The 27603-nt window shown below is 52.0% G+C and overlaps 2 protein-coding genes across 3 annotated transcripts; both read right to left on the minus strand.

Annotated features, from left to right (window-relative positions):
• Positions 1-2345: 2345 nt before the first annotated feature.
• Positions 2346-18008, minus strand: GNG8 (G protein subunit gamma 8). 2 transcript variants are annotated; one of them, XM_072608094.1, is made up of 3 exons: positions 17920-18008; positions 5074-5230; positions 2346-2520 (listed from the first exon to the last, which is right to left on the minus strand). In XM_072608094.1, the coding sequence occupies exons 2-3, from the start codon at positions 5155-5157 to the stop codon at positions 2392-2394; spliced, it is 213 nt and encodes a 70-aa protein (XP_072464195.1). In that variant the 5' UTR covers positions 5158-5230; positions 17920-18008; the 3' UTR covers positions 2346-2391. The 2 variants fall into 2 exon arrangements, with proteins under 2 accessions (XP_072464195.1, XP_072464194.1); XM_072608093.1 differs by lacking the exon at positions 17920-18008 and adding an exon at positions 7479-7579 and having other exon boundaries at positions 5074-5193.
• Positions 12270-25612, minus strand: DACT3 (dishevelled binding antagonist of beta catenin 3). Its single transcript, XM_072608078.1, has 4 exons — positions 24955-25612; positions 18250-18346; positions 17920-18069; positions 12270-16365 (listed from the first exon to the last, which is right to left on the minus strand). Exons 1-4 carry the CDS (start codon positions 25243-25245, stop codon positions 14993-14995), a joined length of 1911 nt encoding a protein of 636 aa, XP_072464179.1. The 5' UTR covers positions 25246-25612; the 3' UTR covers positions 12270-14992.
• Between the last annotated feature and the right edge of the window lie 1991 nt (positions 25613-27603).

Here is a 27603-nt window from a genome sequence, read left to right on the forward strand (position 1 = left end):
AGAGAATTGAACAGGACTGAAATGACTGAACAGCAACTATCTCACTTATGAGCATCTATGATTGAGAATCAGAGGGAGATGGAGAGGAAAGGTCCTTTCACTTGAGCTATCTGAAACCAGTGGGAGATGATTGGACTGATAGGTGTGAACAAGCTTGTAATAACTTAACCTGATGCCCCCAGATACATCATCACTGGTCTTCAAAGACCTCAGTGCGCCTTTTGACCTGCTTGCAGATAGATGTTAGCCTGAAAGGCTTGGGCACAGTCTTGAACAAACACAATGACTATCACCTGTCACATCTGCCAACAGAGGGAAACTGGGTGATGAAAATTACCCTTTCTATAGTCCTGAGTTCTTGGCTTTTAAGTGGGCTGTCACTGAGAAGTTCCAGGACTATGAGTAGGGTGCTAAATCCCAAGTGCAGGTGGACACCAGGCTGATGGCCTGCATTTTAACTAGCACCAAGTTAGATGTTGACTGCCAGACATGGGCAGTAGTCTATGACTTCAGACCAGGCTCTCCCTGGTCGGGAAAGACTAATGAGAATGCAAATGTTCTGTTCCATGGTCCATATGACATAGATGTTCTGGTGATGCTTGTTGGAGAGATGAAGGCGGGGATAGTCTGATAGCCAGGGAACTTGTCTGCCGTCAAATGGGAGTGAACCAGAGAGTTCGGAATTCCCCCCAGAGTTCATCTCTGGTATTTCTGAATCTTGGGGGGCCTGGGTCTGGCACCACCATGGCAGGAGGTAAACAGCCAGACCAGAGGCCTGCAGTTTCATCCCATTCAGTAATGAGATCAGTGAGGCCTGGATTCATAGGACACCAGGTTCCTGAGGCCTCCAGGGAACTGTCCTGTCCCTGACCTCTTGGGTTCCTGGGGAGATGCCAGCTTCCTGCCCTCTCCTGTTCCTAGGCATTTCACCTCTATTTTCAGTGCCCATCCTCTTTGTTTTCAGTTTCCTCCGTCTCAACTCCCCTGCCTTTCTTTGGTCAGTCCCTCAATTTATATAAATTAAGCCAATTCCCCCAATTCCTCCATTTGCCTTCCCACCCCCTTTACCTAACAGACTAGATATGGAATTATAAAATGTTAGGACATAGAGACCATCTTCTCTCTCTCTCTCTCTCTCTCTCTCTCTCTCTCTCTCTCTCTCTCTCTCTCTCTCTCTCTCTCTCTCTCTCTCTCTCCCTCTCTCTCTCTGTCTCTGTCTCTGTCTCTCTGTCTCTCTCTCTCTCTCTCTCTCCCTCTCTCTCTCTTTCTCTCTGTCTGTCTCTCTCTTTCTCTCTCTCTCTCTCTCTCTCTTCTCTCTCTCTCTTTCTCCCTCTCTCACTCCCCCCACCCCCAACACACACACACACACACACACACTGTATAGTTGGGGATAATGACGCCCCCAATCTGCAAGTCACTCACCCAAGGTTACCTAGCCTCACCTAGGCCTCCCTGAGTCTCACCCACTTGCCACTATCCCGCCTCCCCTCCCCCCAGCACTCCCCCAATCCCTGCCCTACACCTCCTTTTCTCCAAGGTCCATTTCCCTTCTTTGGGTCTCCACATGAGCTGATGGGACGAAGTTTCTACGACCCTGGGTTTCCCTGATCCCAAGGTTCTGATGTCCTGGCATTCCCTGGCTCTAGCCAGCTCTCGGCTCCACCGTGTCCTTCCTCCGCCAGAGAAGCCCACCGCCCAGACCCCCAGAACCCGGCTTCAGGGCCGTCTCCCCCGGGACCCCAGTAGACGTGACGCCAGCTAGGCTGGAGCCGGCCACAGGAGGGGATGTAACTGCATCTCCGCCGCCCTCGGGCAGGAAGGAGCGGACCCCGGGGACCCTAACTTAATTGTCAACGCCCCGTGCCCTCCTCCCCCACCCGGCTCCTCCTGCCTCCCCTGGTCTCATCCACCCTGCGGGGATAGCGTAGTCCCGCCCTTCCTGCTGTGGCAGCCCGAGCCTCCATGTCCCTCAGGCCCCCAGCCGCCCATGCCCGTGCCCATCCCCGTGCCCATCCCCGTGCCCCGCGGGCGTCTCTTGGAGACAAGGATGGGGGCATCTCAGTCCCGACAACTGCCCCCACCTGCGAGGGCGCAGTGGGGGGGCAGACAGAACCGGGGAGCCATATAGGGGCTCGGTCAGAGCCCCCCACAGCCCAGGGCAGGCGCTCGGGCCAGGCCCGGGAGAACAGAGGGGCCGGGCGGGAAGGCCTCCGGGAGGAGTGGGCAGTGGGCAAGGGTCCGGGCGAGCGGGGGGCTGCTGGAGAGGCCTGCCCGGGGAGGACGCGGGCCTGACACCCAGATCTCTGCCCCTCCCCTGCTCCCCGTGCCTCAGTTTCCCCCACAGGTGCAGACATCATGCACTTTATTTCTGCATTTCAGGGGGCTGGGGGCTCAGAGGAGGACGCAGAAGAGCCGCTTCTCGCGGAAGGGATTCTCGGCCGCGGGCACCGGGGTCACCAGCGGGTCCTCCTTCACGTGCGCCTCACAGAAGGCCAGCAGCTCGGCCGCGGCTTTGGACACCTGGGGCGGGAGGGAAAGGGTTAAGCGCGTCGCTGGGCACCGCCCACCCAAGCCCGCCCGGGGAGGTGGGGGGGGGGGGGTGCGCCTTAGGGCGACACCCTCTGGTCGAATCTGGAACTACACCTAGAATCTCTTCCTGGTCTCCGGTGCGCAGCCCCACCACATGGCCACGGCCGGAATCGCAGTCTTCTTCTCAGACCTAATGAGAGCTGCGCCCTCGCATGGCCGAGTTTGGGAATGCACCCTTACGCTGCCGCTCGTCAGGGACGCCCGCGGGCGGGGCCTCTGCTCTAGGCTCCCCTCCCAGTCCTGATACCCACAGCGCCACCACTTGGCCAAGCCCGGAATCTCAGTCTCCCTTCCCCCTCCCAGCAGCGACACCCGCTGGCCGACTCCAAAACTGCAGCGGGGATGGAAGAGTCTCTTCTCAGTCCTGATGCCAGAAATGACAACCATAGGTGCCAGCCTGGACCTCCAGCTGTTTTGTCACATGATCACATGATCTAGGGCTGGAGGAGATCTGAGAGGGGGTCTTAAGCTCCCTGAAACCAGAGATCTGAAGCTGAATGGGGACCTCAAGTCAAACCCCTTCATTTTAGAGATCAGAAAACTGACATCCAGAGTTTCACCCCAAGATCACGCAGGGAGTGAGAGAAGCTGGATTCCACCCCAGGTCCTGCTCCCCCAAATCCAGCATTGCCCCCCTGGGGCACAGCACCGTGCTGACTACAGTAACTCACACATTTTACAAACGAGAAAATTGGGGCTCCGAGAGGGTAAATGACTAACCCAGTGTCACGCAGAAAGAAGCAGATCCTCAGCTCCATACTAGAGCCCTGCATCTAGTGTCTTCACCACGAGTAAGACCTCATATTTATAGCAAGAAATTTCCAAATTAGAAGGGACCTCGGGGATCAGTTGGTTGTCTGTGCTCATAAAGGGTATTCCCCAATACAACCCACCCTACTGGCCATCCAGCCCTTGCTTGGCTGTTGGAAGATGTCCAGCGAGGGAGAACCCGATACCTCCCATGGAAGCCTTTTGAATAAGACTAATTTTTGGGAATTTTCTCCTAACTTCACTGAAGCTTAGACTTTCTTGTTTTCTTCTAGTCTTGCCCTTTGAGAACAAGCAAAATAGACCTAATCTCTCCTCCATTTATAAGTACTCAAATACAGCCATCATCCCACTTATCCTTAGTGGACTCTCCTCCAATATAGATCGTTATCCGTTCTCCAGCGAATAGCCTAGGAGAGTTGCCTCGGGGCACCAAGTCACATAGCCAGGATATACCAGATGCAGAACGGGAATCCAAGTTGGAGTCAGGAAGACCTGAGTTCTAATCCTTCATCAAACCCTTGCTAGTTATGTGATCCTGGGTGAGTCACTCCCTTAACTCTGTGACTCAATTTCTGCATTTGAAAAGTGAGGGGATTGGATCCAATGACTTCTAAGGTCCTCCTCCTCCTTCTTCCATATCACACTGTTGATTCATACTGAATTTATAATCCACTGATGAAACCAGATTTTTTTATCAGACAAATGCTATTTAATCATCTTGTATTAGTGAAACTGATTTCTTGAACCTAAGTATAAAACTTTCCTTTTATCCTTATTGATTTAGACCTAGGTCCTGATTAGTACAAATAATGAATCCCCTGAAGTAGTCTTTTATTTGAATTTGTGCTGCATGTTTCCATTGGACTGAAACTAGTTACAATATTTTATATTTATATATATTTTTATATATTATATATATTTATAAACATATATATATTTTATATATTTACATATTTTATTTTTACATTTATGTCTTCAAATAGTATGAATTCAAACATATTCAACCTCTTCAGGAGACTTGTTATTTTCACTCACTGGGACCTGGCTGCCTGTCTTATTAGATACAACTCAGTGCTCTAGCCTGTCAATATCTTTGGGAATCCTGACTCTTTCATCCAGGGTCAGCTTTCCCTCCCAGATTTGTATTATCTCCACATTTTATAAAGATGCCACCTATGACTTTATCCAAGTAATTAATTTTTTAAAAAATGCAACATTGCAAGGCCAGTTACAGATCCCTAAGGCACTCCACAGGAGACCTCTTTCAAAGTTGCCCAGGCCATTAGAATCCCACCACTGATACTTGAATCTAGCTCACTTTATGCCATCTTTTTTCACAAGAACTGAATGTGATACTTTACAAGAAATCTTTCAACTTATAAAGCACTTTTCTCTGCAACTCTGCAAGGCAGATGGCACAAGCATCACTACTGTTCCCATTTCCATATTTAGAAACTGAGACTCTGAGAGGTCTTCCTTACCAATACTTACCAATAACCACAGAGGAGTAAGTGTCTAAAGCAAGTTTCAGACCCATTCTCCTGTCTTTCAGTCTAACTCTGTACTTACTACACCAGACACCAGGTGTTTTTCTGTCTCTTCTTTTCTCTGGTCCCACTGGACAATACAAGTCCCAGGTCTGAGGAGTGGATCCCTTTGTCCTCTATTGCCCTAGCTTCCATTCCCACCTCCCAGTTCCCAAATTGTGCATACCTTCATGCGTTCAATGTTGACCTCCAACTTCAGCTGCTCCACTGTCTTGCGGGCCTCAGCAATCTTGGCCATGTTGTTGGACATTGTTGTGAGGAAGGGGTCAGTGCTCCTACAGATACCCTGGGGACAAAGGGACAAAGGGATAGGGAACAGAGGGCTGGGAGGAATTGGGAAAGAGAGTTCAGGGAAATGGAGGGAAATTGGAATGAAGGATGGGGGAAGAGAGGATTGAGGCATAGGGAACAGGGGTGGAAAGAAACAGGAAGAGGAAACCAAGAGAAAAGAGACAAAAATTAAAGAAAGTCGTCATTAGGGGACATAGGAATAAGGCACCAGAGTAAAGGGTCAGAGTTAGGAATGAAAAGAGGTGGGGTTAGGGATTAAAGAAAACAGTCATGGAGGGCAGATGGAAGGCACAGAGGGGAAGGGTCAGGAATGGAGAAATGAAGATGGGGAAGAGTTGAAAGAAGTGGGAGTGCCAGGAGTAGATTGAGGAGCAGGGGGTTGATAGAGAAGGATTGAGGAAGAATGAAATGTAGAGAAACCAGGGTGGGTAACAGAGGGATGGAGGGAAATAGGAGGGATAAGAAAAAACAAGTATGGGTGGTCAGAGGGATGGAGGAACATAGGGTTGGAAGAGAAGGATGAAGGACCAAGGGATGGAGGATCAGGAATAAGAAATAAGGGTCAGGAATTCAGGGAAACAGGAATGGGAAGAGGGGCAAAGGGATAGAGTTGGAAAACAATGATGAGAGACAAGGGGCAGAATGGGGTGGGGGGTGGAGGGAAACAGGAATGGAGAACCAAGGTTGAGGGACAGCAATGCCAGAATACAAGCATGGGAGAGAAAGATGGAGAGACATAGAGTGGAGGGGTAAAAACAGACAGAATCAGGGATGGGGACAGAGGGATGGAGGGACAGGGGATTGGATGATAGGGATAAAGAACAAAAGGATGAAGGAAAATTGAAACTCAATGAGAGGACAGAGGGAGGGAAACAGGAAAAACCAGAGAGATGTAGAAAGAGAGATAAAGGGACAGAGGAGTGAAAGAGATGAAGGACAGGGAGGGAAGAAAAGAGGAAGATGAAGGAACAGAGGGATGGGGAAACAGGAATGAGGAACAGAGGGAAAAGGGACAGGAGCAAGAAGATGGGAAAAGCAGTTGTTGGGGACACAGGGAGGGAATGGTATGGAGAAAAAAACAGATAGTGAGGGAAGAAGGGAGATGGGGATTGGGATGTAGGATTGGGAACATGAAGGGGAGAACAGATGGGGGATGGTCTCTGTATCAGTTGCCCCCCCCCACCCTGGTTGTCTATTTTCTAGCATTCCCCTGGAGCTAAGGGAGATGGGGGATAGACTATATTCATGTCTTGTTGAGTGTCAGGGCCAAGGTGGGGGGAAAGGTGGAAAGGAGGAGGGAGGACTCCCCATGCCAATTAGCACCAGCTCTAAAGCAAAAGGGAATTAAGGTCCTGGTGGGAGAGGAGAGAGGGCCTGGGGAGGGGTGCTAATTAAGAGCTAAGCACCAGCTGCCCCCTCTTCTCCTCACTAGGAGGCCCCCACTCTTCCCCAACCCCCATCTCCAAGTCACTGACTCATTAGCTAGCACTAGGGAAGAGAAGGGTCCAGACATCCAAGCTCCCAGCCCCCAGCACAGACAAACCTTGAGCATCCACTCCTGGGAAAGGAGAGAGGGACAGAGGGACAGAAGGAGGAGGGCAGAGAGATGGAGAACAATAAGGGGGAACAATTTGATGGAGAAACAAGGGGATAAAAAGACAAGGAGAGAAGGGTCAGGAGGAGGAATGAAGGGATAATATAGAAGGATTGAGAAATAGAGGGATGGAGGGACAGACTGTTGGTTGGGGATCCAGAGATGCAGGAATAGAAAGAAGGGAAATGAAGGGGAAAGGGACAGGAAGAGGCTCTTACCTGTTGCTCCTTCTCTGCCTCAATGGCAGAGGCTGAGGCTGGAGGGAGCAGCTGCTAGAGCACCCTGGGGGCAGCCCCGCCCCTGCCCCCCTCCCTTCAGATCCCCCACACCCTCCCCTGTTCCCTGTCCCTAGGGCCTCTTCAAGCCCTGATCTCACACACGCACACTCAAGCGTGCACACGCGTGCGCATGCACACACCTACATACACACACTCCCCAAGTTACAGTCACACACACCATCACACACATACACTCACACAATCAGATGTGCACAATCACATACGTTTATCATGACACCCAGTGTTTCCCATACAGTTACGGAGACCCGCTGCAAACACTACTGGACAGTCACAGACACATAATCAGTGAGCCCTACACACATAGGCGTACATACAGCAACATGAGTGTCCCATGCTAAATTAGTGGCAAATATTGTGGAGCACAGTTAAAGGCAGCCAATCACATACCCAGTGTTCAGACACATTCAAAATCTCTCTCTGTGTGTGTCTCTCTCTCTCTCTCTCTCTCTCTCTCTCTGTCTCTCTCTCTCTCTTTCTCCTCTCTCCCCCTTCCCCCTCTCTCCTCTCTTCTCCTCTCTTCTCTCCGCCCCGCTCTTTCCCAGAGACCAGGACCATGGCGTCATTATCAGATCAAGAAATCCTGTCCCATTCCCCATCCCAGAACAGACAGTTCTGAGCCCCTCTCTCCAGTGGAATGACTCCAGATCCCCCAGAGTCCAGGCTGTAATGCTGAAAATAGCCACAGGGAGGTGACAAAGGAGCAAAAAGGAGTCCTCCTAAATCCCTAGAAGGACAGTCTCAGGATCTCAAAGCCCCTTACTTAGTCACCATTCAGGGTCATATGGAAACTCAATGCCCTAAGATCTGGGGAGAGGAAGAATGAGAGAACTGAGTTCTACATCACCCAGTGTGAGTGTGTGTGTGGGGGGGGGGGGGGGGGGGGGAGTGTGTGTGCTTGTCAGCACTAGTGGGTCAATCCACACACTTCCAGAATATTAAAGCTGAAAGATAGCTTAAATCATTGAGTTTCAGCCCTCCTTGTTTTACCATGTAGAAACTGAGGCCCAGAGAGAAAGAAGCCCAAGGTCACAAAAGTCAGGAGCAAAGTCAGCACTCAGCAAGAATTGGCAGCCACCTTCATCCCCCAGTTCATCCCACCTTTCAGTCTCCTATCCATTCACTATTTCCCCTTTTCCAGAAAGAGAAGTCTCCATGCAGGGCCCCCTTCTCTTCTCCTTCTGCACTCTCTCTCTTGAAGAGCTCATCAATTCCCAAGGATTCAAGTAGCATCTTAATACAGATGATTCTACATACCCAGCCTGAATCTCTCTCCTGAGCTGCTTCCCCAGCTGCTTGCTAAACAACCCCTAACTGTTCTGGAGGCATCTCAAGCTTAATATGTCCAAAATGGAACTTCCCCCTAAATTCACCCTTCCTTTCTCCAAACTTCCTGGTTTCTCCACCATTCTCCTAATCATGCAGGCTAGTAACTTTGGAGTCATCTTGGTCTTTTCCTTTGTCCCTCAACTCCCATGTCCAGTCAGTTGACAAGCCCTATCCATGCCTCTTGTATATGTCCCCTTCTCTTACTACTGCTGAACCAGTTCAGGCCCCCCTCACCTTTCTTGAACTGTCAAGAACTTCCCGTCTTTCTCCTTTCCAACTCATTTGTAGAAGAAATAATCTCCCTAAATCACAGGTCTGCCACTGTTACTTCCCTGCTCAAAAATTTGTAGTGGCTGTTTATTAATTCTACCGTTAAACAGGAACTCCTGGGACAGTCATTTAAGATCCTTTCCATTTTTCTTTTTGGAAGTAATCAGGGTTAAGTGACTTGCCCCGGGTCACACAGCTAGTAAGTGTCTGAAGTTGAAAATGAACTCAGATCTTCCCGACTTCAGGGTCAGTGGCTCTATCGTCTTTCTGATCTGGCTGGAGCTGACTTGTTTACTTATTTCACATTACTCCCTTTCATGACTATGTTCCAGCTGTTTTCCAAGGAACAGAAGGAAACGAGGTAGTTAGGTGGCCCAGTGGATGGAGAGCTGGACCTGGAGTCACCAAGACTGAGATCAAATGCTCACACATCTTCTACCTGTGTGACCCTGGGCAAGTCACTTCAAGTCTGCCTGCCTAGGTCGGTTCCTTAATTGTTGAATAGGGATAATAGACCTTCCCTCCCAGAGTTATGAGAATATTAGGAGAGCATTTAGTGTAGTGCTTGACACATTTCTTCCCCCAAGCCCAGACTTCTACGTTCCAGCTGTTCCCTAATGAACAGAGGCGACAGAATCAGCTGGGTGGCACAGTGGACTGTGCTGGAAAACCTGGCATTAAGATCTTGTCTCCCACATTTTCAAGCAGCGTAACTCCGGGCAAATCACTTAATCACTGATTCATTTTCATGATCTGTAAAATGAGGTTAATAAAAGTATCCCAATCCCAGGGCTAAAGAAAAGTTGAGACAATATTTGTAAAATGTTTACAAACCTTAACACACTCTATAGATGCTAGCTATTATGAGGAGTAGGGAGAGGAGGAAGGGAAGGGAATAAGCATTCATTAAGCACCTACTATATGCCAGGAACTATTTTAAGCACTTTACCCCACTTTACAGTTGAGGAAACTGAGGCAGACATGGGTTAATGCCTAACATATTCTGAATCCCATTTCCGTTGCACATGCAGGCCCTCTTCCAATGGGGAATGTTCTTCCTCCTCACCTCCTATTGCTCCCATCCTCAGTTTCCCTCTTAGCTTAGCTCAAGGGCTACCTCTTATTTCACCTCAACCAGTTGCTGTTGTGTGTGTTGTACCTCACCCAGCAGAATGCAAGCACTTTAAGGGTAGGGATTATTTAATCTTTGTGTATTCCCAGTGCCTAGCACAGTGCCTACAATGTAGGAGGGTGATGATGTTAGAATTTAAATGAATGGAAATAGATCCTATCCTTTCAGAGCTAATTTCTCCCTCTCAGTGTGGGCATCCTGCCAGTGGCTTCTTCTCTCCCTTACTGTTGCTTTCCCTGTCTCCTTCCCTTCCTCCCACACTTTCTTTCTTCTGTCCTGAGGCCTGTGCTTGGCTCTGCTCCTATTCTCTCTCTCTCTCTCTCTCTCTCTCTCTCTCTCTCTCTCTCTCTCTCTCTCTCTCTCTCTCTCTCTCTCTCTTTCTCTCTCTTTCCCTCTCTCTCTGTCTCCCTCTGTCTCTCTATCGCTCTCTGTCTCTCTCTCTGTCTCTCTCTGTCTCTCTCCCTCTCTCTCTCTTTCTCTGTGTCTCAGTCTATCTCTGCCTAAATTTCTGTCACAAGCTGTAAATAATCCGGGTGTTTAGGGCATCGGGATGACGCCACGAGAGGATCTGAGGGTGTTTAGCCTGGTACAGTGAAGACCCGGGGAGGACATCATAGCGAACCTGAGAATGGGAGGGGCTGGCTGTCAGGCAAAAGCAGCGGGATTTGTTTTATTTTGCTTTATGCGGCTTGGCCCCACAGGGTAAAACTGGCTTCAATGCATGGAAGCTACAGACAAACAGATTGAGACTTGATGTAAGGGAAAACTGGTTCTATTTATTAGCTGCCCAGCCCAGAAGATGAATAGATTGCCTCCGGAGGGAGCGAGACCTCCTTCACTAGAAGTTTTCCTTCAAGAAAAGACTGAGTTATCACTTGTCAATGTTGTGTTGATTCGTGCTCCAGGAGCTGCATCAGAGCCTTGCAGCTCTCAAGATTATGTTTCTGTAGTGTTTCCAGGCAATGTAGTTCGTCCAAAACTTCAGAGGGCAAATCACTTTCGCCTCTCTGGGCCTCAGTTTCCTCACCTGAGAAATACCAAGGTTGGACTAAGGCCCCTTCCATTCTATCTATACACATCGGGGTGTCTTTGTGTCTTTCTTTTTGTCTCACTTGACTCCCCGCACGCCCCACCTCCAGTTAATTCCCCCAGTCTCCAGGGCAGGTGCAGAGCTGGGCCTCCAAATGATCTAGTGCCCCCCAGGGAAGAAAACTGGTCCACTTCCCGGAGGGCCTGGGGGCTGGGGAAAGACAAGGACTTGAAGCAGAGATCAATCCAGGAGGCGAGCTGGGGCAGCGGCATCTGGAAGAACCTCGACCAATCAGGGGGATGCCCTGGAGAGGTGGCGACAATAGAAGGTGGGACCATCTGGGGGAGGGGTCTAGGGAAAGGGGAGGCATACTGGGGGCAGGGCCTAAAATTAGGGGTGGGAAGGATGCAGAGAGAAGGGGGCGAGAGTTCTCAGCTCACCCAAATTCAATATTTATTTATAGGGGCTGAGTCAGCCGGCGCCAGGCCGGCTATGAAGTGGGGAGGGCAGAGAAGCGGGGGGGCTTCCTTCTGCCTGCTCCGGAGGCTGGGGGTTTCTGAGTCCCTGGCTTAGATGGGATTTTTTTTGGTGGGGAAAGGAGGGAAGCCTGGCGTCCCCCCAGCCCCAGCAGTTCCAAGGGAGGGAGGAGGAGAGAAGAGGGAGTAGAAGGTGCCGGAGTTGGAGGGGGAAGGGGCAGCGACTCGAACATCTGGAACACATCAGAGGCGACTGGAGCTGCCAGGAGGGACCAGGGCCCCCCAGTCACAGCTAGTTCTGAAGGAGGAGTCGGCGCCAGGACGCTGGGGGGAGGGGGCGGGGAGTGGAATTGAGAGGGGATGGGTAGGGTCTCCTTCCCTAGGCCTGAAGAGGAGGGGTCTGTCCGCCGGCTGCTCCCTCCCTCCCCCTCCCCAGCCCCTGGCGCACCTTTGGGGCTCTAACATTAGGAGGGGGATGGGGGCAGGTTTCCCCTCCCTCTTCTGGAAGAGAAAGCAGCGTCTGTGCGCTGGCGCGAGGTGGGGGCCGATTCCCGGCTTCCAGGCTGGCTCCAACATCTGCTTCTCATAAGGCGGGGGGGCTGGGAGGCTGAGCCTCGGAGAGAGGCCGGCCTAGCCCTGTTCCCCATCTCCCAGAGCCAGGTAGGGGGCAGGGAGAGAAACCTAGAAACCCGAGAGAGATGAGATGGTCTCTAACGAGCTGAAATTCTCCCAGACCTCCCACCGCACCCTGCAAGTTTCAGTATGGCATTCTGTATTCTCTGTTCTTACGGACCCATCCTAGCTGTTCTCCCTCCTCATCTCCACCTCCCAGAAGCCCCCTCGCTTCCTTCAAGGCTCAGCTCAAGCACCATCTCTGAAATGAGGCCTTCAGCTTCCACGTAAATGGGTTCTTTGCCCCGAGATGGTGTCAGCTCCTTGTAGGCGATAAGTCAACAAGCTTTTATTACATGGCTGCTATGGGCCAGGCTCTGTGCTAGGCGCTGGGGACACAAAGACAGAAATGAAAACAGTCCCTGCCCTCAAGGGGCTCCCATTCTTTCAGGGGAGACAATGTGTACATAAATAAATATATACAAGATATTTACTATTTACATGGCCGTGGGGTAGGGCCACTAGCAGCTGCAGGGGAGGGAGGGTCGAGGAAAAGGGAAAATTAGGAAAGACCTCTTCAGTCGAGTCTTAAAGGAAACCAGAGCTTCTGGGAGATGGGGGTGAGAAAGGAGAGCATCGTAGGCACTGGGAACGGCTTCTTGGTCTCCTAGTGTCTATCACAGTGCCTTGGAACATCATAGGAGATTCGTAAATGTCTGTGGATTGACCAATTGGAGAGGGCAACTACTGTGCCCATCTAAATTTAACCAGTATCTCCTTGCCCACATAGGGCACATGGTGCCCTCATTAAGTGGTCATAGGGTGACAAGCCTTGAAGCTGACAGGAATATCAGGGACACCAGAGACATACAGAATAATCAAACGTCAGGGTTGGGAAGCATCCTGAGAGATCCTTCTCGTCCCCTTTTTTAGAGACAGAGAAAATGAGGCTTATTTCAAGTATCCCCTCTCACAAAAGGCCTTTCCTGATTTCCCCCAATTATTCGTGCTCCCCAACCAAATTACTTTGTATTTTTATGAGAGGCAGTCAACCAGAGTGAATAGAAAGCTGGTCTCCCAGTCAGGAAGACCTGGGTTCAATACTACCGTTGACACTTCCTTGGCTGTGTCACCATGGACAATTCATTTCAATTCTCCGTACTCTAGGCATCTCTCTAAAACTAGAATTTGCAGAGAAGGTGTAAACCTGTAAGAATAGAGGGAATAAATATCCTCACCTGGGAGTTACCTAAAGCATGAGATCTCAGTCCCTATCCTTACTTTGTATCTACTTATCTGGGTACTCTGCCTGGGGATTTCTGCCAAATACAATGTAAGTCTATCTCTGAGTCCCCAGCGGCTAGGCCAATGCAGGGCATTTGATAGGCACTTAATAAGGTTGATTCGAAGTGAATGCTCTCTCTCCTCACCTCAGCTTCCTTCAAGGACCACTTCTATTGTTCCCTATTGGCACACTAGTGCTTCTCCTACAGGAAGCCTGGAAGCCCTTCTTGGTGTTTTTAGTTATCAATGTGATTGATTCCTCTTCCTCCAACTGTCGTGTTTCTACCTGTGTCCATGATCTGATCACCTCCAGTAGAATGGGATCACCCTGAGGGCATGAGGCAGCCAGGGAAGAGGTAGCCCGAACTGGTTCAATGACCTCCTCCAGCACTGCCTATCTGTGTGAGCCTGGGCGAGACTGAACTTCTCAGCATCCCAGGACCTCAAAGAACTCTCTATCTGCAACGGCATAGGATGATTCCTAAGCCAATTCAACCACAATTCTGCAGCCTAAAGCCTGAAGCATTGAGAAGTGAACAGACTTGTCCAGGGTCACACAGCTTGTATGAGTCAGAAACGAAATTCTAACCTAAGTCTTTTTTACCCCAATACTGGCTCTGTATCCACTGCGCTATAGAAAACGCATTTAAAAAAAAAAATGCTTATTGGATTAGATTGGAAGAGAGTAAGCCAAGGCTGCCCTCTCTGCACAGCCACTATGTCAGGACCAGGGCCAGAGGAAGTCACCACAGGGATAACACTGTGAATTTATTTACAAAGAGAATATAGAAACAGGGTCTGGCTCCCGTGGGGCAAGGGTAGGACTGGGGCAAGATCGCCATCCTCAACCATCCCACACTCACTCGCCTAGGGAGTCGCCGTCATTATAATAAATACAGCAACTTAAAAAACAAAACTAATTAGGAATTGGTGCCCCTCTGGCCTCCTCTCTATCCTCTATCCCTGGAAATGTCCTTGTTCCTTTTCACCCCCACCCCATTTTACTTCTTACTCAAGGTCACCAAGAAAGGGCTAGGAAGCAACAGAGATCTCAGGCCCTCAACTGCTTTTCAGCCCGCAAATTGGATTATAAACAGAGCGATCAGAAAAAATCACAGGGAGGTCAGCCCTACTGGACTCTACCTGGACCCATGAGCAGTCCACAGTGTACACCGTCAGAGGTTAGGAGAGTGTTCCCACATCATCTACTGACTATCTTGGTGACAGATAGGGTAGGGTTTGGAGAGTCAATGGAAACGTGGCCCAACTGAATGTCAGGACTGTAAACGGGCCAATGAAGATGGGAAAGGGAGAAGAACACCCAGTAAAGAAGGAACTTGGAGGGGGGGGACCCAAACTTAGAGGATTTCCTTGGCCAGAAAGGGATAGGAAAGTAGAGACCCCTTCAGTACAGGGCAGGGGCTTCTTAGAGGCTCGTAGGTTCACAGAATGTCAGAGCTGGCAGGGATCTTAGAAATCGGATGTCCAACCGCCTCACATTTCAGAAGAGGCGACTAAGGCCTCAAGAGCAGAAGGGACTTGCTTAAGGTAGGTCAACTCGATTAGTGAGTGGCAGAGGCAGGATTTGAACCCAGATCTCCTCACTCCCAGTTTCTTTACACTACGCTGCCTACTTCACTGAGTCTATTCTATAGCCAAGGAAACTGAGGACCCCGAGTTCGCCCAAGTCCACACCGAGAATCAGTGGGCGAACCCTGGCGTTCTTGGCTCCCAGTCTAGTCAGCCAAAGAAGAGCTGCGCCTTGACAAGCTCACACTGTGGTCATGACCTTCAGCGATCCGGAGCGGAACCGTAAGATCTTCTTCTTGAGCGCGTGGGAAGCTTTGATCTTGACGAAGACCTTCCCCTGGGCTCCCCCAGGGCCTCCACCCGGCCCGGCCGCTGCAGACGCAGCCGCCAGCTGCTGGGGCCACACCAGGCCGCCGCCGCTGCCCTCCGAGTCGCTGGAGGCTGAGCTAAAGGCGAGAGATTCGCCGTCACTGGCGCTTGACTCGCTCTCGCCGTAGGCTGGCCCATAGCCGCCGCTGCCTCCCAGGGGGGGACCCCGGCGTCCGACAGCCCCGCCGCGGCCCGCCGAACACTCAGAGTCGCTGCCTGCGCATCCGTAGAGGAGACGACGCGGAGGGGCAGGCGAGGGCCCTGGGACCCCTCCGACTGCCCGGCCCCCTCCCCCTCGAGGCGCAGCCTTGACCCGTCGCCCGCCCTCGGCCTCCTCGCCGCTGATCTCGGCAGTGGAGCGCCAGCGGCGCGAGGACGCCGGCACCGCTCCCGCCGGGGTCCGACGAGGCCGGGCTGGCCGCGGCTCCTCCCTTTCCACCGTGTGGTACTTGGGTTCGCCCGGGCCAGCTCCTGGCCTGTTCAGAAGGCTGTTTTCTGACTGCGAGCGGGCTGCCTTCTTGCCCCGCGGGGAGCCCCGGCGGGCCGCCCCGTCGGGGAACCGGCCTTTCCTGGTGCCACCTGGCCGGGGCCTCTCCCTCGGAGGCGACAGCTCTACGCTGCGGCCCCGAGTCAGCGGGGGAGGCGGCGGGCCCTTGCGGCGGGCAGCGCGGGCCATTGGAGGCCCGCGGACTCCTCCATGTGCTGCAGGGATGTACTGGGCCTTCACCAGCCGGCCTTCTCCCGGGCTGGGGGGTGAGGAGCCTACCGCGGGAGCAGGTTCGGCTGGGGGCGGGCTGGAGTCCCAGGACCGCCAGCCCCCTGGCCCGGGAGAGCCACCCATGCCAGGGTGCGTCGACTCCTCAGACCTCTGCCGCGCGCTGTTCTGCCGTCTGAGGGCTGCGGGCGGCTCAGCTGGCCCGGGGCCGGGGCTGGTGCGGGGCTGGCCCGGCCCTGGCCGCCCACGGAGTCGCCTCCGACGCCGCAGAAGGCCGGAGATGTAGCTCTCCAGGTGGCGGCCCGGGGCAGCCGCGTCCGGAGGTCCAGAGATGGATGAGTCCGGATAGAGGCGGCCGCGCAGGCGGGGACTCTGCATGGCCACTGCATGGAGAGGGCTGGGCGACAGGAAGGAGGTCACACCTCCGGGCCCGGCCTCCTGGGGAGCCGTCGAGTAGGGAGCGGAGAAGGAGCGAGGCACCCCTGCCTGGACTCCTGAGGAGGCCTCCTGGGAACTGGGGCCCGCTTCTCCTGCGGGGGGGGGAGAGAGGAGACGAGAAGGGGTAGGGACATTGTCTCCTCCTTTCATCCGAGGATATTCCCCCTCCCCGTCTCTTATTTCTTTCCTCACCCCATTCCCTCCTCTTCTCTCCCTCCTTTTGAACCCATAAAAGTTGAAAGGATGTTAAAAGACCATCTATCCCAGCTCAATTATTTTACTGACAGGAAACCAGTTATATGAAATTTAGCTTTGGAAGAGACCTCCGATAGTGTCTGGTCTCTTCATTTTGCAGATGAGGAAATTGAGTTACTCCCAGGTCCAGGGACTTGTCCACATAGCCTCTGGTGCAGAGCCAGAACTCCCAGAATGCCCAGGAGTCTAACCCAGTATGCAGAATACCTTCTGCACTGCAGCTCCTCCAGAAAGGACTGAAGTAGGAGACCTACCAGTGGCCTTAGCCAGTGAGGGAAAAGTTCCTTTCCCAGGTGGGGTGCCACCTAAGGACAATTCTCCAAGTTCTCTACGCTCTTTCTCCTATTTACCCATTAGGAGAGCAGACTTGGGAGGCAGCCAGGTAGCTCAGTAGATAGAGTGCTGGGACCGGAGTCAGGAAGACCTGAATTCAAATCCGGCCAAGACACTCACTGGCAGTGTGACCCTAGACAAGTCATTTAGCCCTGTCTACTCAATTCATCGGAGAAGGAATTGGCAAAACACTCCACCATCTTTGCAAAGAAAACCTTGGAGTCGGACACGACTGAACAACAAAGTGCTTTGCAAACCTCAAAACACTAAGTTGTTGTTAGCTCCAGCTCAAGGTGGATGGTCCTCTTTCCACTGATTTTCCCCAATTCCTTTCCCTTCCCATTCTCTTGACTAGTTATCCAGTCAGAATGTAAGCATCCAGAAGGCCTCTTACCTCAGAATCAGTTCTTCATTTTGAATATTGGGCAACTGAAGCCCAGAAAGGAGGAAGGCTTACCCAAGGCCACACAGCAAGTTAGGGGCATCCAGTTGCTCACCTTTCCCCACTCCCTCCCTCCAGCCCTGTGGACAAACCTGATCCCGATTCCCTTTCTCCTTTTGTTTGCCTCCCTCCTTACCTGTCCTCACCTCTCCCCCTACATACACACACACACACATACACATACACACACACACACACACACACACACACCCCACATATCCACCACACACATATACACACAATGCAACACACACATATATACACACACATCTCATACATACACACCACACACACATATACATACCACAATACACCTACACTACACATATCACATACATACACACTACACATGTGTACACATACACATCTATACACACCATATATACACCCACCACACATGTACACATATGCATACATCACACATACATACACACACATACACCCACCACACACATACCTCCATACCACACATACTCACACCCCCTAAACATACACATATATACACACTTCCTTCAGATCTTCCAGCTATGAAACGCTATGGTAAATCAATGACCCCCTTTCCCAGGTCCCTTCCTTCCACCTCCAACTTATCCAAGTGTCCCTTTCCTGATCTTACCGAGAGACTTGGGCCTCTTGCTGGCAAATACTCCCCTGGGCTCAGAGGGGCCTAGACGGCTGTAGGAACCAGAGCCAGAGAAACCACTGTCACCTCCAAATGTTGAAGGAGGGGAATCTGGACCAGTAGGGGAAGGGCCTTCATAGAAACCTGGATGAGGTACAAAAGGGAGAGATTGAAGGACAGAAAGAGGGAAGCAGGAGGGAGGGGAAGGGGTGGGGGGGGAGGGAAGGGGGAGATGGATGACAGACAAAAAGAGGGAAGGTAGGTTGGGGACTCAACTTTGAGAGTCGAGGGGATTTAGAATGAGGTTGCTGGGTTTCCTCTCACCTGAGCTCAGCCCAACATCTTCCTCCAAGCCTTCAGCATCCAAGCTCAACTCTCCCAGATGTTGACCAAGTTCCCACATCAACCCAGGCAGGGCCTCCTGGAACAACAATGGGAGTGAGGGAAAGGGAAGGGGAAGAACCCAAGGAAAGACACTCCTGAAAACACAGCTGCACTCTTGGGCTCAAGTCCCCTAAAAGAGTACCAGGAATAAACAAGACTACAAGTAAAGAAGAGAGAAGGAAAAGGCACCAGAGACTCCTTGGGGAGCAGAAGGAGCCTGGGAGTTTGAGAACCTTCCACTCAAAACAGGAGGCAGCTTTGCACACACTGACCTCATGGTTCCCCTGATCAAGAAGAGTCTGTGGCTCCCTTTTGCCTTTGGAATAAAAGATCAATGTCCCCGCTGGCAGCACTTCTGCACCTTGCTCTGGGCTATGTTTCCAGGCTGATTAGCCATTATTCCCATCTTGATGTGCACTCCAGTTAAAGTACCCCAATACAGGACATCTCACCTGTCACCTCCATGCTTTTGCCCAGGGTTTCCTTCTGTCAGGCTGAAATGCTCCTCCTCCTCACCTCCACCTCTGGGAATCCTAAACTCCCTTCAAGGCTCAGCTCATGTTCCCAAAGTTGCTAGTGAACCCCCCATCCCCCACTATGGTTTCATTTTGTATTTACTCATCTGTTTACTTGTTGTTTTTCCCAAAGTAGAATATAAGCCCCTTGAGCAGAAACTTATTTGTGTGTTCTCAGCACCCTGGACACTGCCTGGCATACAGTAAGTGCTCAATGAATGCTGGTTGAATTGACTTAGATAGAAGTTGGCCTGGAATCAGGAAGAATCTGAGGCCTTTCTCTGGCTTGAGTGACCTTGGACAAGTCTCTATACTCCTCAGTGCTAGACTCGTTTGAAATGTCGGGGGAGAGAGTTTTCTCACCAGGAGTTCCCGATTTGCCAGGATCATAACGCTGGAGGGCATGCCCTAAGGCCCCCTCCTATTCTTAATCCCCTCCTGAAGGGGAGGGGAAAAATGGAAAGGGAATGAGTTTTCTCTAATTTGCCTTGGGAAATAATTTCTCTTTCCAACCCTCCTCTCCCCTGCGGATTTAGATAGGAATTTTCAAGTCAGCTCAATCCACAACCCCTTATTAAGAGGCTACAGTGGTTTGGGGAAGCTAAAAAGCTAATATGACCACCAGTGGTGGAGGAGAAAGGGTACTGGATTAGGAGTAAGAGGGTTTGGGTTCAAATGTTGGCTTGCTGCTTACTAGTTATATGATCTCTGTCGAATCCCTCAGCCCCTCTGAGCTTCAGTCCCTTAAATGAAGGGAGTTGGACTAGATCAAGGGTGGGAACCTTTGGCCTCGAGGCCACATGTGGCCCTCTAGGTCCTCGGGTGTGGCCTTTTGGCTAAGTCCAAGTTTTACAGAACAAATTCTTTTATGAAGGGGATTTGTTCTGTGAAGTTTGGATTCAAGAGGGCCTCATGTGGCCTTGAGGCCGAAGTTCCCTTACCTCTGGACTAGAGGCCTCCGAAGTTGCTCCCAGCTCTATGGCTACAATCCTGTTACTTCACCTTCACTAGTCTCAGTTCCCCCCTTTGTAAAAAAGGAGGGACTGGCCTCAATGGTTTTAGCGGTCCCCTCCTATTCTAAAGCTCTGGTCACTATCCTCGAGAGACTTCCAATTTAGAAAGGGGCTATGACAAATTCACTAAGGTTATGAATATCTTTGCTAGCCACAAAGCATCTTGTGAACGTCAAGTCATTGACAGTAGGAATACAAAATATGAAGTAAGTGAAGGAAGGATGGTCCAGGGGGTGGGAAAGGCTTCACAGAGGAAGCAGAGCTTGGACTTTGCTTTGAAGGACTAGCAGGACTTCAGCATTTATCCAGATGTCCCCTCCTGAATGCAGAAGGCTGTAAAGCTCAAGCAGCCTGGAGCACCAAAAACTGCACTCAGACTTTTGGGACACCCTGGAGACACTCTCTTGAGAGAGGGAAGGGCACAAGGGACAAAGCATGGCCTTGGGGATTGGAGTTATCTTGTAGGTCCACCTGTGCCTAGCTCATTGAGGACAAGTGACTGAGGGAGGCTCAGGCACCAAAAATGAACTGATTGGCTTAGAGTTATTGTGCAAGAAAAAGGGGTGGGGGAGGGGTCAGACTTAGAGACTTAACTAGCTGTGTGACCCTGGGCAGGTCACTTCACTTCTGTCTCACTCAGTTTGCTCATCTGTAAAATGGGGATAATAATAGCACCTACCTCCCAGGGTTGTTGTTGCAAGTGCTTGGCACACTGTAGGTGCCATACAGATGCCACCTATTAATATTTTTACCAGTGGCTGCCTTGAAGCAGAGGCACATGGAGTGTGCAGGTACTATCACTTCCCACCAGGGTCGGGGAACCTTCAGTCTCAAAGTCACATGTCACCCTCCTCAAGTGTGACCCTTTGACTGGATCCAAACTTCACAGAGTGCTTGAGTGTTTGAAGAACTCAGCCTTCTAGAGAGCAATGGGAAAGTCCCACCTTCTCCCCAATACCTCTCTATCCCTCAGTCTATCTCTTCTGTTCTTCATCCAGATTTTATACGAAGCCCTTCCCTATTGGACCTGAGCAGTCCGAACCCATTGAGAAAGAAGAATGGTGTCCCTACACCCTCCCCAACACACAAGGCTAGAGGAACGGAAAGCTGAAGTAAGAGCAAAAACAAAACATGGGGAGAGAAGAAAACCTGAACTTTTTCCTAAGCTATTTTGGTTATTCAGGTAGCTCAGATTCAGTGGAAAGGGGGTTGCCTCTTTAGCCACTCAAGTTTTGTTTTGTTTTGTTTTTTCTTGCAGTGAGAGGTCCTAAGGGAAGCGCTACAAAGTTGGGTGCCAGCATGGATCTCTAGGCTTAGAGGGGACTCAGTGGAATGTTAGAAACTTGCCTGTCTAGCCAAACCAAGTTTATATTTCTTCTTGGGCAAGTTCAACCCCTTAGGATAATAAAATAAGGTGGGGGCCTGAAGGTGACCGTTGGGCAGAATTAGACTCACTGAATTATCCAGGGGAGGGAGGATATCTTGTAAGAAGCCCCAATTTTGTTTACTTCTGTGGTGAATCTAAACCGTGGTACCATGTGTGTACCATGAGTCTGGGGAATTGTATAGAACCCTGGGAGGAGACCCACCAAAGGAGAATGGGCCATTGTTTACTCATTACTACGAACCTTTTATGTGTTTTCTGCAGGGAAAAATAAAGGCTGTCCTACAGTCGATATACACATTGTGGCCTTTGCTGCTTTCATGGAAGTAGAGGACTTTTACCTACTGCTGTGGAGACCCAGACAAAAGCTGTATTGGGAATTATATTTTGAGATTCCCCAGAGAAAACTGGGTGGGGTAAAATGAGCCAATAAGTGATTCCCCCCCATAATTCCCCATGATTGAACCTGGTTCATCTAAAGCCAGAGCTTAGGGGATGTAGGTCAATGTTTGTAGAACTTTACACTCATTAAACCTTTCACTTAGAAACTTAGAATAGTGAATGCTTACATCCGTAGAAACTTAAAATGTAGGTCCTTATACTCAGAGCTGTCATTACCTCAGAATGAGATGTCGAAGCTAAAAAGCAGACAAAATTGAAGGAAATAGGATCTAGAGGTACAAAAATATTAATAGCAGCTTTTTTTGGTGACCAGGTGGGGTGCCCATCAGCTGGGGGAATGTCTGAGAAAATCACATTGTTCGCATGCGGTCTCACTCATTAGACTGTGAGATCCTGGAGGGCAAGGCTGGGGACCAGCCTTTTGCCTTTCTTTGCCAGAGTTTAGTACACTGTAGATTTTTAATAAATGTTTATAGACTGACTGACATAACAAATAATAAGAGAGATGGATTCAAGGAAACCTGGGAAGATTTTCTGAACTGCTGCTGAATGATGTGATTAGAGAGCCAGGAGGACAATTTATACAATAATCAAGTTTTTGAAAGACTTCGGATCTTTGATCAAGGCAATGACCAACTTTGATGCCAAAGGATTCCTAACAGAGTGGTGATGAATTCAAGATGTAGAATAAGACATGTTTCTTTGGACATAATGTGGGAATTTTTTCTTCATGATCTTATGTTTGTTATAATGGTTTTGTTTTTCTTTTGTTTTTCCTTTTAAATTGAGGGTGGATAAGAGGAAAAAATGTATACTCATTCACTGAAAAAGAAAATTAAAAAGCTAAAGTGCAACTCGGAGATAATTTTCTCCAGTACTCTCCTTTTACAATTGGGGAAACAGGCCCAGAGTGGGAGAAGGTCATGCCTTCTCCCATGCAGGGTCTATATCTAAATTCACATTAGAAGCCAGGTGTGAGCATTTTTGTCCCTGGTCCCTCCACTATGATTCCAGACCCTCAGTCAAAAGCTTCCTGTCTGGGTGTTAGGGGGTGGGGGGCAGGAAGAAGGGGAGATTGGCCTCCCTGGTCCAGGAGCTGAGAGGAGAGGAGGGGCAAGGGGGCAGGGCTTCACCAGAAGAGTCAGTTCCTTCCCTATTTAGGGCAGAGAGAAGGGGGCCCTGGAGAAGATTCTCCCCACCTCTCCTCCCCAGCCCTCCCTTCAGCTCCTTCAGGGCCAGATGCCAGAGAACACTGTTGAGAGATCCAGGATTTCATAACACTTCCAGCTTCTAGTTCATTTAGTTCAACCCCTTCCTTTTACAGAGAGGGAAACTAAGACCCAAGGTTACACAAAGATTAAGATTCAAATATAGACTGATTTTTCCCACTGCACTCCATTCCTCTCCTAGAGCTGCCCCACTGACCCTTTATCCTCACTAGGAAATCCATGCAAGACTAACTTTGGTCCTTTCTGCTGCGGTTCCCCCTGAGAGCCCAGTTCCTCCTGAGGTTACGTTGTGTATGTGGGGCTTGGGCTGGAAGATGGATTTCCCCCACTATCCCCTCCTCACCCTCCCCTTAGAGAATATATTTAGCCTTCCTCCTCCAGCCCATGCTGTCTCTCCCTCCCTCCTCCTCCTCCCCTCCTCCCGCCCCCCCTTCTGCTCTGCCTGGAGACAGCTCTGACTGGGGCGGCCTCTCCCACCTCCCCGGCTCCCCCCTCAGGCTTCCTGACCCCAAGGGGGTGAAAGAACCTTCTCCTCTGAGACTCCCCAGGGCGCCCAGCCCTCCTTGCGCCCACCCGCGGTGAGAAAGCCATCTCCCCCCACCCCACCCCACCCCACCGGATATTGGGAGGCACAAGGGAGAGCCAGAGAAACATGGGGATGGGGAGGGATGGAGACATAACGAGAGAAAGCCACAGAAACGATACAGACATGGAGATGGGGAGAATCATCTACCCCTCCTCTAGCTTTTTCGGCCACCGGGCTCCCCCAACCCCCCAGCGCAAGTTCACGGCTCGCTTGGGTACTCCCTCCTCCACCACCACCACCACCACCACCACCACCGCATAAGGCCCTCTCCTCTCTACCTCCTCTCCTTTCCTACCCCCATCCCCATCCCAGTGGTTCTCTCCTCTCCTGAAGAAGGGCCGAGGCGGAGGCCAGGAGGGGCGGGGCCTCCCACAGCTGTTTCTGCTTGGAGAGAGGAATGTGGCCAGGCCCTCCCGGGGGAAGAGGGGGGTGTGTGGTGTGAAAGAGGTCTGCAAAGCCCTAGGCCTGTTCTCCCCCATCCCCCTCCATGAGTTAAAGCCCACCTCTTCCCCCTAAAAAATATGGGCTCTCATTTCTTTCCCCGACCGAAGGCCAGGGCTGGGCTGAACCGGAGGAAATTCGACCAGAGAGCATCAGGTCAGGGAAATTAGAACCTGGAGGGAATGACAGCGGATTGGAGCTGGGGGCGGGGGGGAAAGAGGGGGAGGGCAGGACTGGAAGGAGAGAGAGAGCTGGATGGTCAAAAGGGACGCATTTAAGAAGTTGAAACCAAACGATACACAGAGAGACCAAAAAAGGGGAGCCTGAGGAATCGAGAGGGAGAGACAATGCCCCGCCCCCCTCCCCAGTTGACCTTCGCATCCCTTGCCAGGCTCATCCCCCTACCCCAGGTCTGGGAGCCCTTAGACTAAGCTGAAGTCTGTAGATGGAGGGAGGAAGGCCCCAAGCACCCTCCACGGGGGTTCACAGCCTCCAAGCTACCCCCAGGGCTCTGGCCTTCTCCTCCTGTGAAATTCCCCAAGACCTCTAGCAGGAGGGAAGCGTAAGGAAGAGAGTAGAGACGCGGAGCCCAGAACGAGACCCGGGGACGGGGGAGATGCTTCAAGTCCCCCCAACAGTTCTAAGCGCTGAGCCCCCTCCCAGCACTGCCAAAGCCGAGAGGTGACCCCCAACCTCAGCTCCTCTATGGTGTAGAGACATGGGGATGGCTTGGGAATGGAGGGGGAGGTCCACATCCTCCCGCTCCTCCTCCCCTCCTCCAGTCTCTCCTAACGGATCCGAGGCCAAGGCAGAGCGAAGGGGCCGAGATGCACAAGCCCGGCGGGGGGGGGAGTGTTCCACGCAGCAGGAAGAGGGTGGGGGGTGGTGATCCCCGCGGAGAGGGCTCCGAGGGCACGAGATCCGCCAGGGTCGGTGGAGGCCGAGGGTCCGGCCGGGTGAGGGGGATGTCGCCCAGGCCCGGCGAGGGGGGAGGACGAAGAGAAGGACACGAGGGCGGGGGCTGGGAAGGGCCGGACCCCACGGGGGAATCTCCGAGAGCCCTCTCCGCACTCACCAGCTGCTCCTCCAGCGCGGCCGCGGCCCGGCGCGCCGCCGCTTCGTCGTCGTCCTCCTCGCCATCGTCGTCGCCCAGGGCCTCGTCCACCTGGTCCCGTCCGTCGTCGGCCGCCCCGCCGGGCCCCGCGCCGGTGGCCAGCGGCTGGCCGAGCCGGAGCGCCTGGCGCACGCGGAACTCCTGGCGCTCCCGCAGCCAGTGCAGCTCACAGAGGCCGGCCAAGCTGCCCTCCAGCCAGCCCCGCAGCCGGCCCCGCTCCGGGCTCACGGGGAACGAGAAGGCCCGGATCATGGCCGCGTCGTCCCCTCCGCCGGGCCTCGGCCCCCGCTCCCGGCTTCCCTGGGGGCCCCCAGCGCCCAGCCGGCCGCGCTCCCGCCCGCCGGTCCGGCCCGGCTGTCACCGTCTCATCTGCATAGGCCGCAGCCCATTGGGCCGCCGAGCCGAGGCTGATCTGCATCGCTCCGCCTCCTCGGCGCTACCAGCGGGCTGTCCATTGGTGACTAGCCGGTGAGCCTCGCCCCCCTACTCCCCCAGCGGCAGGGCCATTGGTGGGCCTCCAGGGTCTGAGCAGTGAGGCTCTGCATGGACCACGCCTCCCGTCCCGCAGACCCCGCGGTCGGGGAACATTGGTGGGCCTCCGGCTTTAGGGCCCTATTTAGTAGCATAGCCACGCCCCCCACATCCTCCTCCCTTTGCCTTCGGGGGCTGCCGGCCATTGGTAAGATTTCCTTCGTCTGCATAAGCCCGCCTTCCCTTCCCAGCCGGGTCTCATTCTGCCCACCCCGCGCCATTCGACCTTCCCGGATTCGCCACGCCACCCTGTCCTTCAAAGCCGCAGTCCCATCCCCCGGCTTCCCTGTTCTTCCTGTGATTTGCTGAGCAAGGACCCTCGCTTCACGCCGCGCGCTGATTCGTCCGTCTTCGGGAAGGGCGGGGCGAGTCCGGACCCGCCCCATTGTGGGCCGGTATCAATAGACTGGATATTATAATTAGAGACTTTATTATAATCAATAGAATTTGAATATTATAATTAGAGAAAGTTGGGCGGGGATAAAAGAGAGGCCCGAGCGCCCTTTCTCTTCTCCGCTCATCCAATCGGGGGACCGTTAGGGGAAGGAAAGCGGGTCGTCCTTTATCCTCCTCCTTCGCTCCCCAAAGCCTCCAGTCTCTCCGCCCCTGTCCCCATCCCATCCAAAACTCTGCTTCCTCCGGGAAGACTTCCGAGATTCCTCCAGCCTCCAGCGGCACGATCCTTTCCATCCTAGTCCAGGCTCTGCTTACGAACGGAATGGAGCCCGAAGGAGCCACAAGACGGGAGCGCATGGTGGAAAGGGCTCCCCTGAAGGGACTGGAGGGATGGTCAGTAGCCACAGACTGTAAGCACCGTGAGGCAGGGCCTGATCTGTCTTTGCACCCCCCAGGGTACAGGATGGCGCCTGGGGACTCCCTGATGGAAAAATTCCCCCTCCCAACCCGCGTCTACACCGAGCGTGGATAGAGCCCAGAAGCGGGGAGCCTGGGGTCCCCAAAACCGACTCTCTAGTCTTTATACCACCTCTCAGTACACATAGTAGGTGCTTCACGTGTGTTGATCTGAACTGGAGTATTTGTAGGGCTGTTCCGTGAAAGAGGGCTTAGTCACAAACATGGCCCCATAGCTGGGGTTGATGTAGTGCTCTTAAGATTTGCAAAGCGCTTTACAAATGCCAGGTGATCTTCACCACACCCTGGGGAGGTAAGTGCTAGCATTATCCCCATTTTACAGGTGAGGAAACTGAGGCAGGCAGAGGTGAAGTGACTTGCCCCTGATCACACAGATAGTAAGTTTCCGAGGCTGGATTTGAATTTGGGGCTTCCTGATTCCAGGGTCCAGGACTCTGTCCACTGGATTGAATTTTTTCTATTTAATTCCAAAGAGGGGAAAGAGGGAAAATAGTCTAAAACAGATTTTTTTGTCTCCAAGTAAGAAAATCCTTCCTATCAGAGCTGCCTAAAAATGGGGTGGATTGCCACTGGAGGGTCCTCAAGCTTGTCTGGAGGGGAATTGGCAAAAGTCATTCGCCTGGTTTATGGGGCATGTGAGCCCTAGTCCTATCTCTGATGTGGGCTGTGATGTGGACAAACCATCTCTCTTGTCCAAGACTGTTTCCTTATTTATAAAATGAGGGAACTGAACTCAATGACTTCCAAAGTTCCATACATCTTAGAAATTGCACAGTCCAGGGAAACTGAATTGGTTTTGCTTCAAAAGTAGCCTCCTACCTTCAAGCTGCTACAGTGACAAAGGCAGGCAGGAATCTGTATCTCATCCCTTCCTATCTCCGTCTCTAGCTAGATAACCTTGTCAGGTCTGTTTTCTATCTCACATTCCCTGTTCTAAGGGCCTTCCTAGCCCTGACATCCCCTGTTCTAAGCCCCTTCCAGCTCTGATATTCCTTGTTCCAAGGTTCCTCAGAGCTCTGACATCATGTTCTAAGGGCCCTTCCTCCTAATGATCTTGGGATACTCAGGTAGGATTCAGAAACATGGCATGATCTTTCCAGGGTCTCTTCTCCCCACCTCAGTAGGCTGAGCACTGTCGTCTCCCCATCCCCATCTTTTTGGAAGGAGTGATATTGCCTCCCCCTGGTGGTCCAACTGCGTGGCTGC

This window comes from Notamacropus eugenii, chromosome 5 (assembly GCF_028372415.1).
Source record: "Notamacropus eugenii isolate mMacEug1 chromosome 5, mMacEug1.pri_v2, whole genome shotgun sequence".
Lineage (NCBI taxonomy): Eukaryota > Metazoa > Chordata > Mammalia > Diprotodontia > Macropodidae > Notamacropus > Notamacropus eugenii.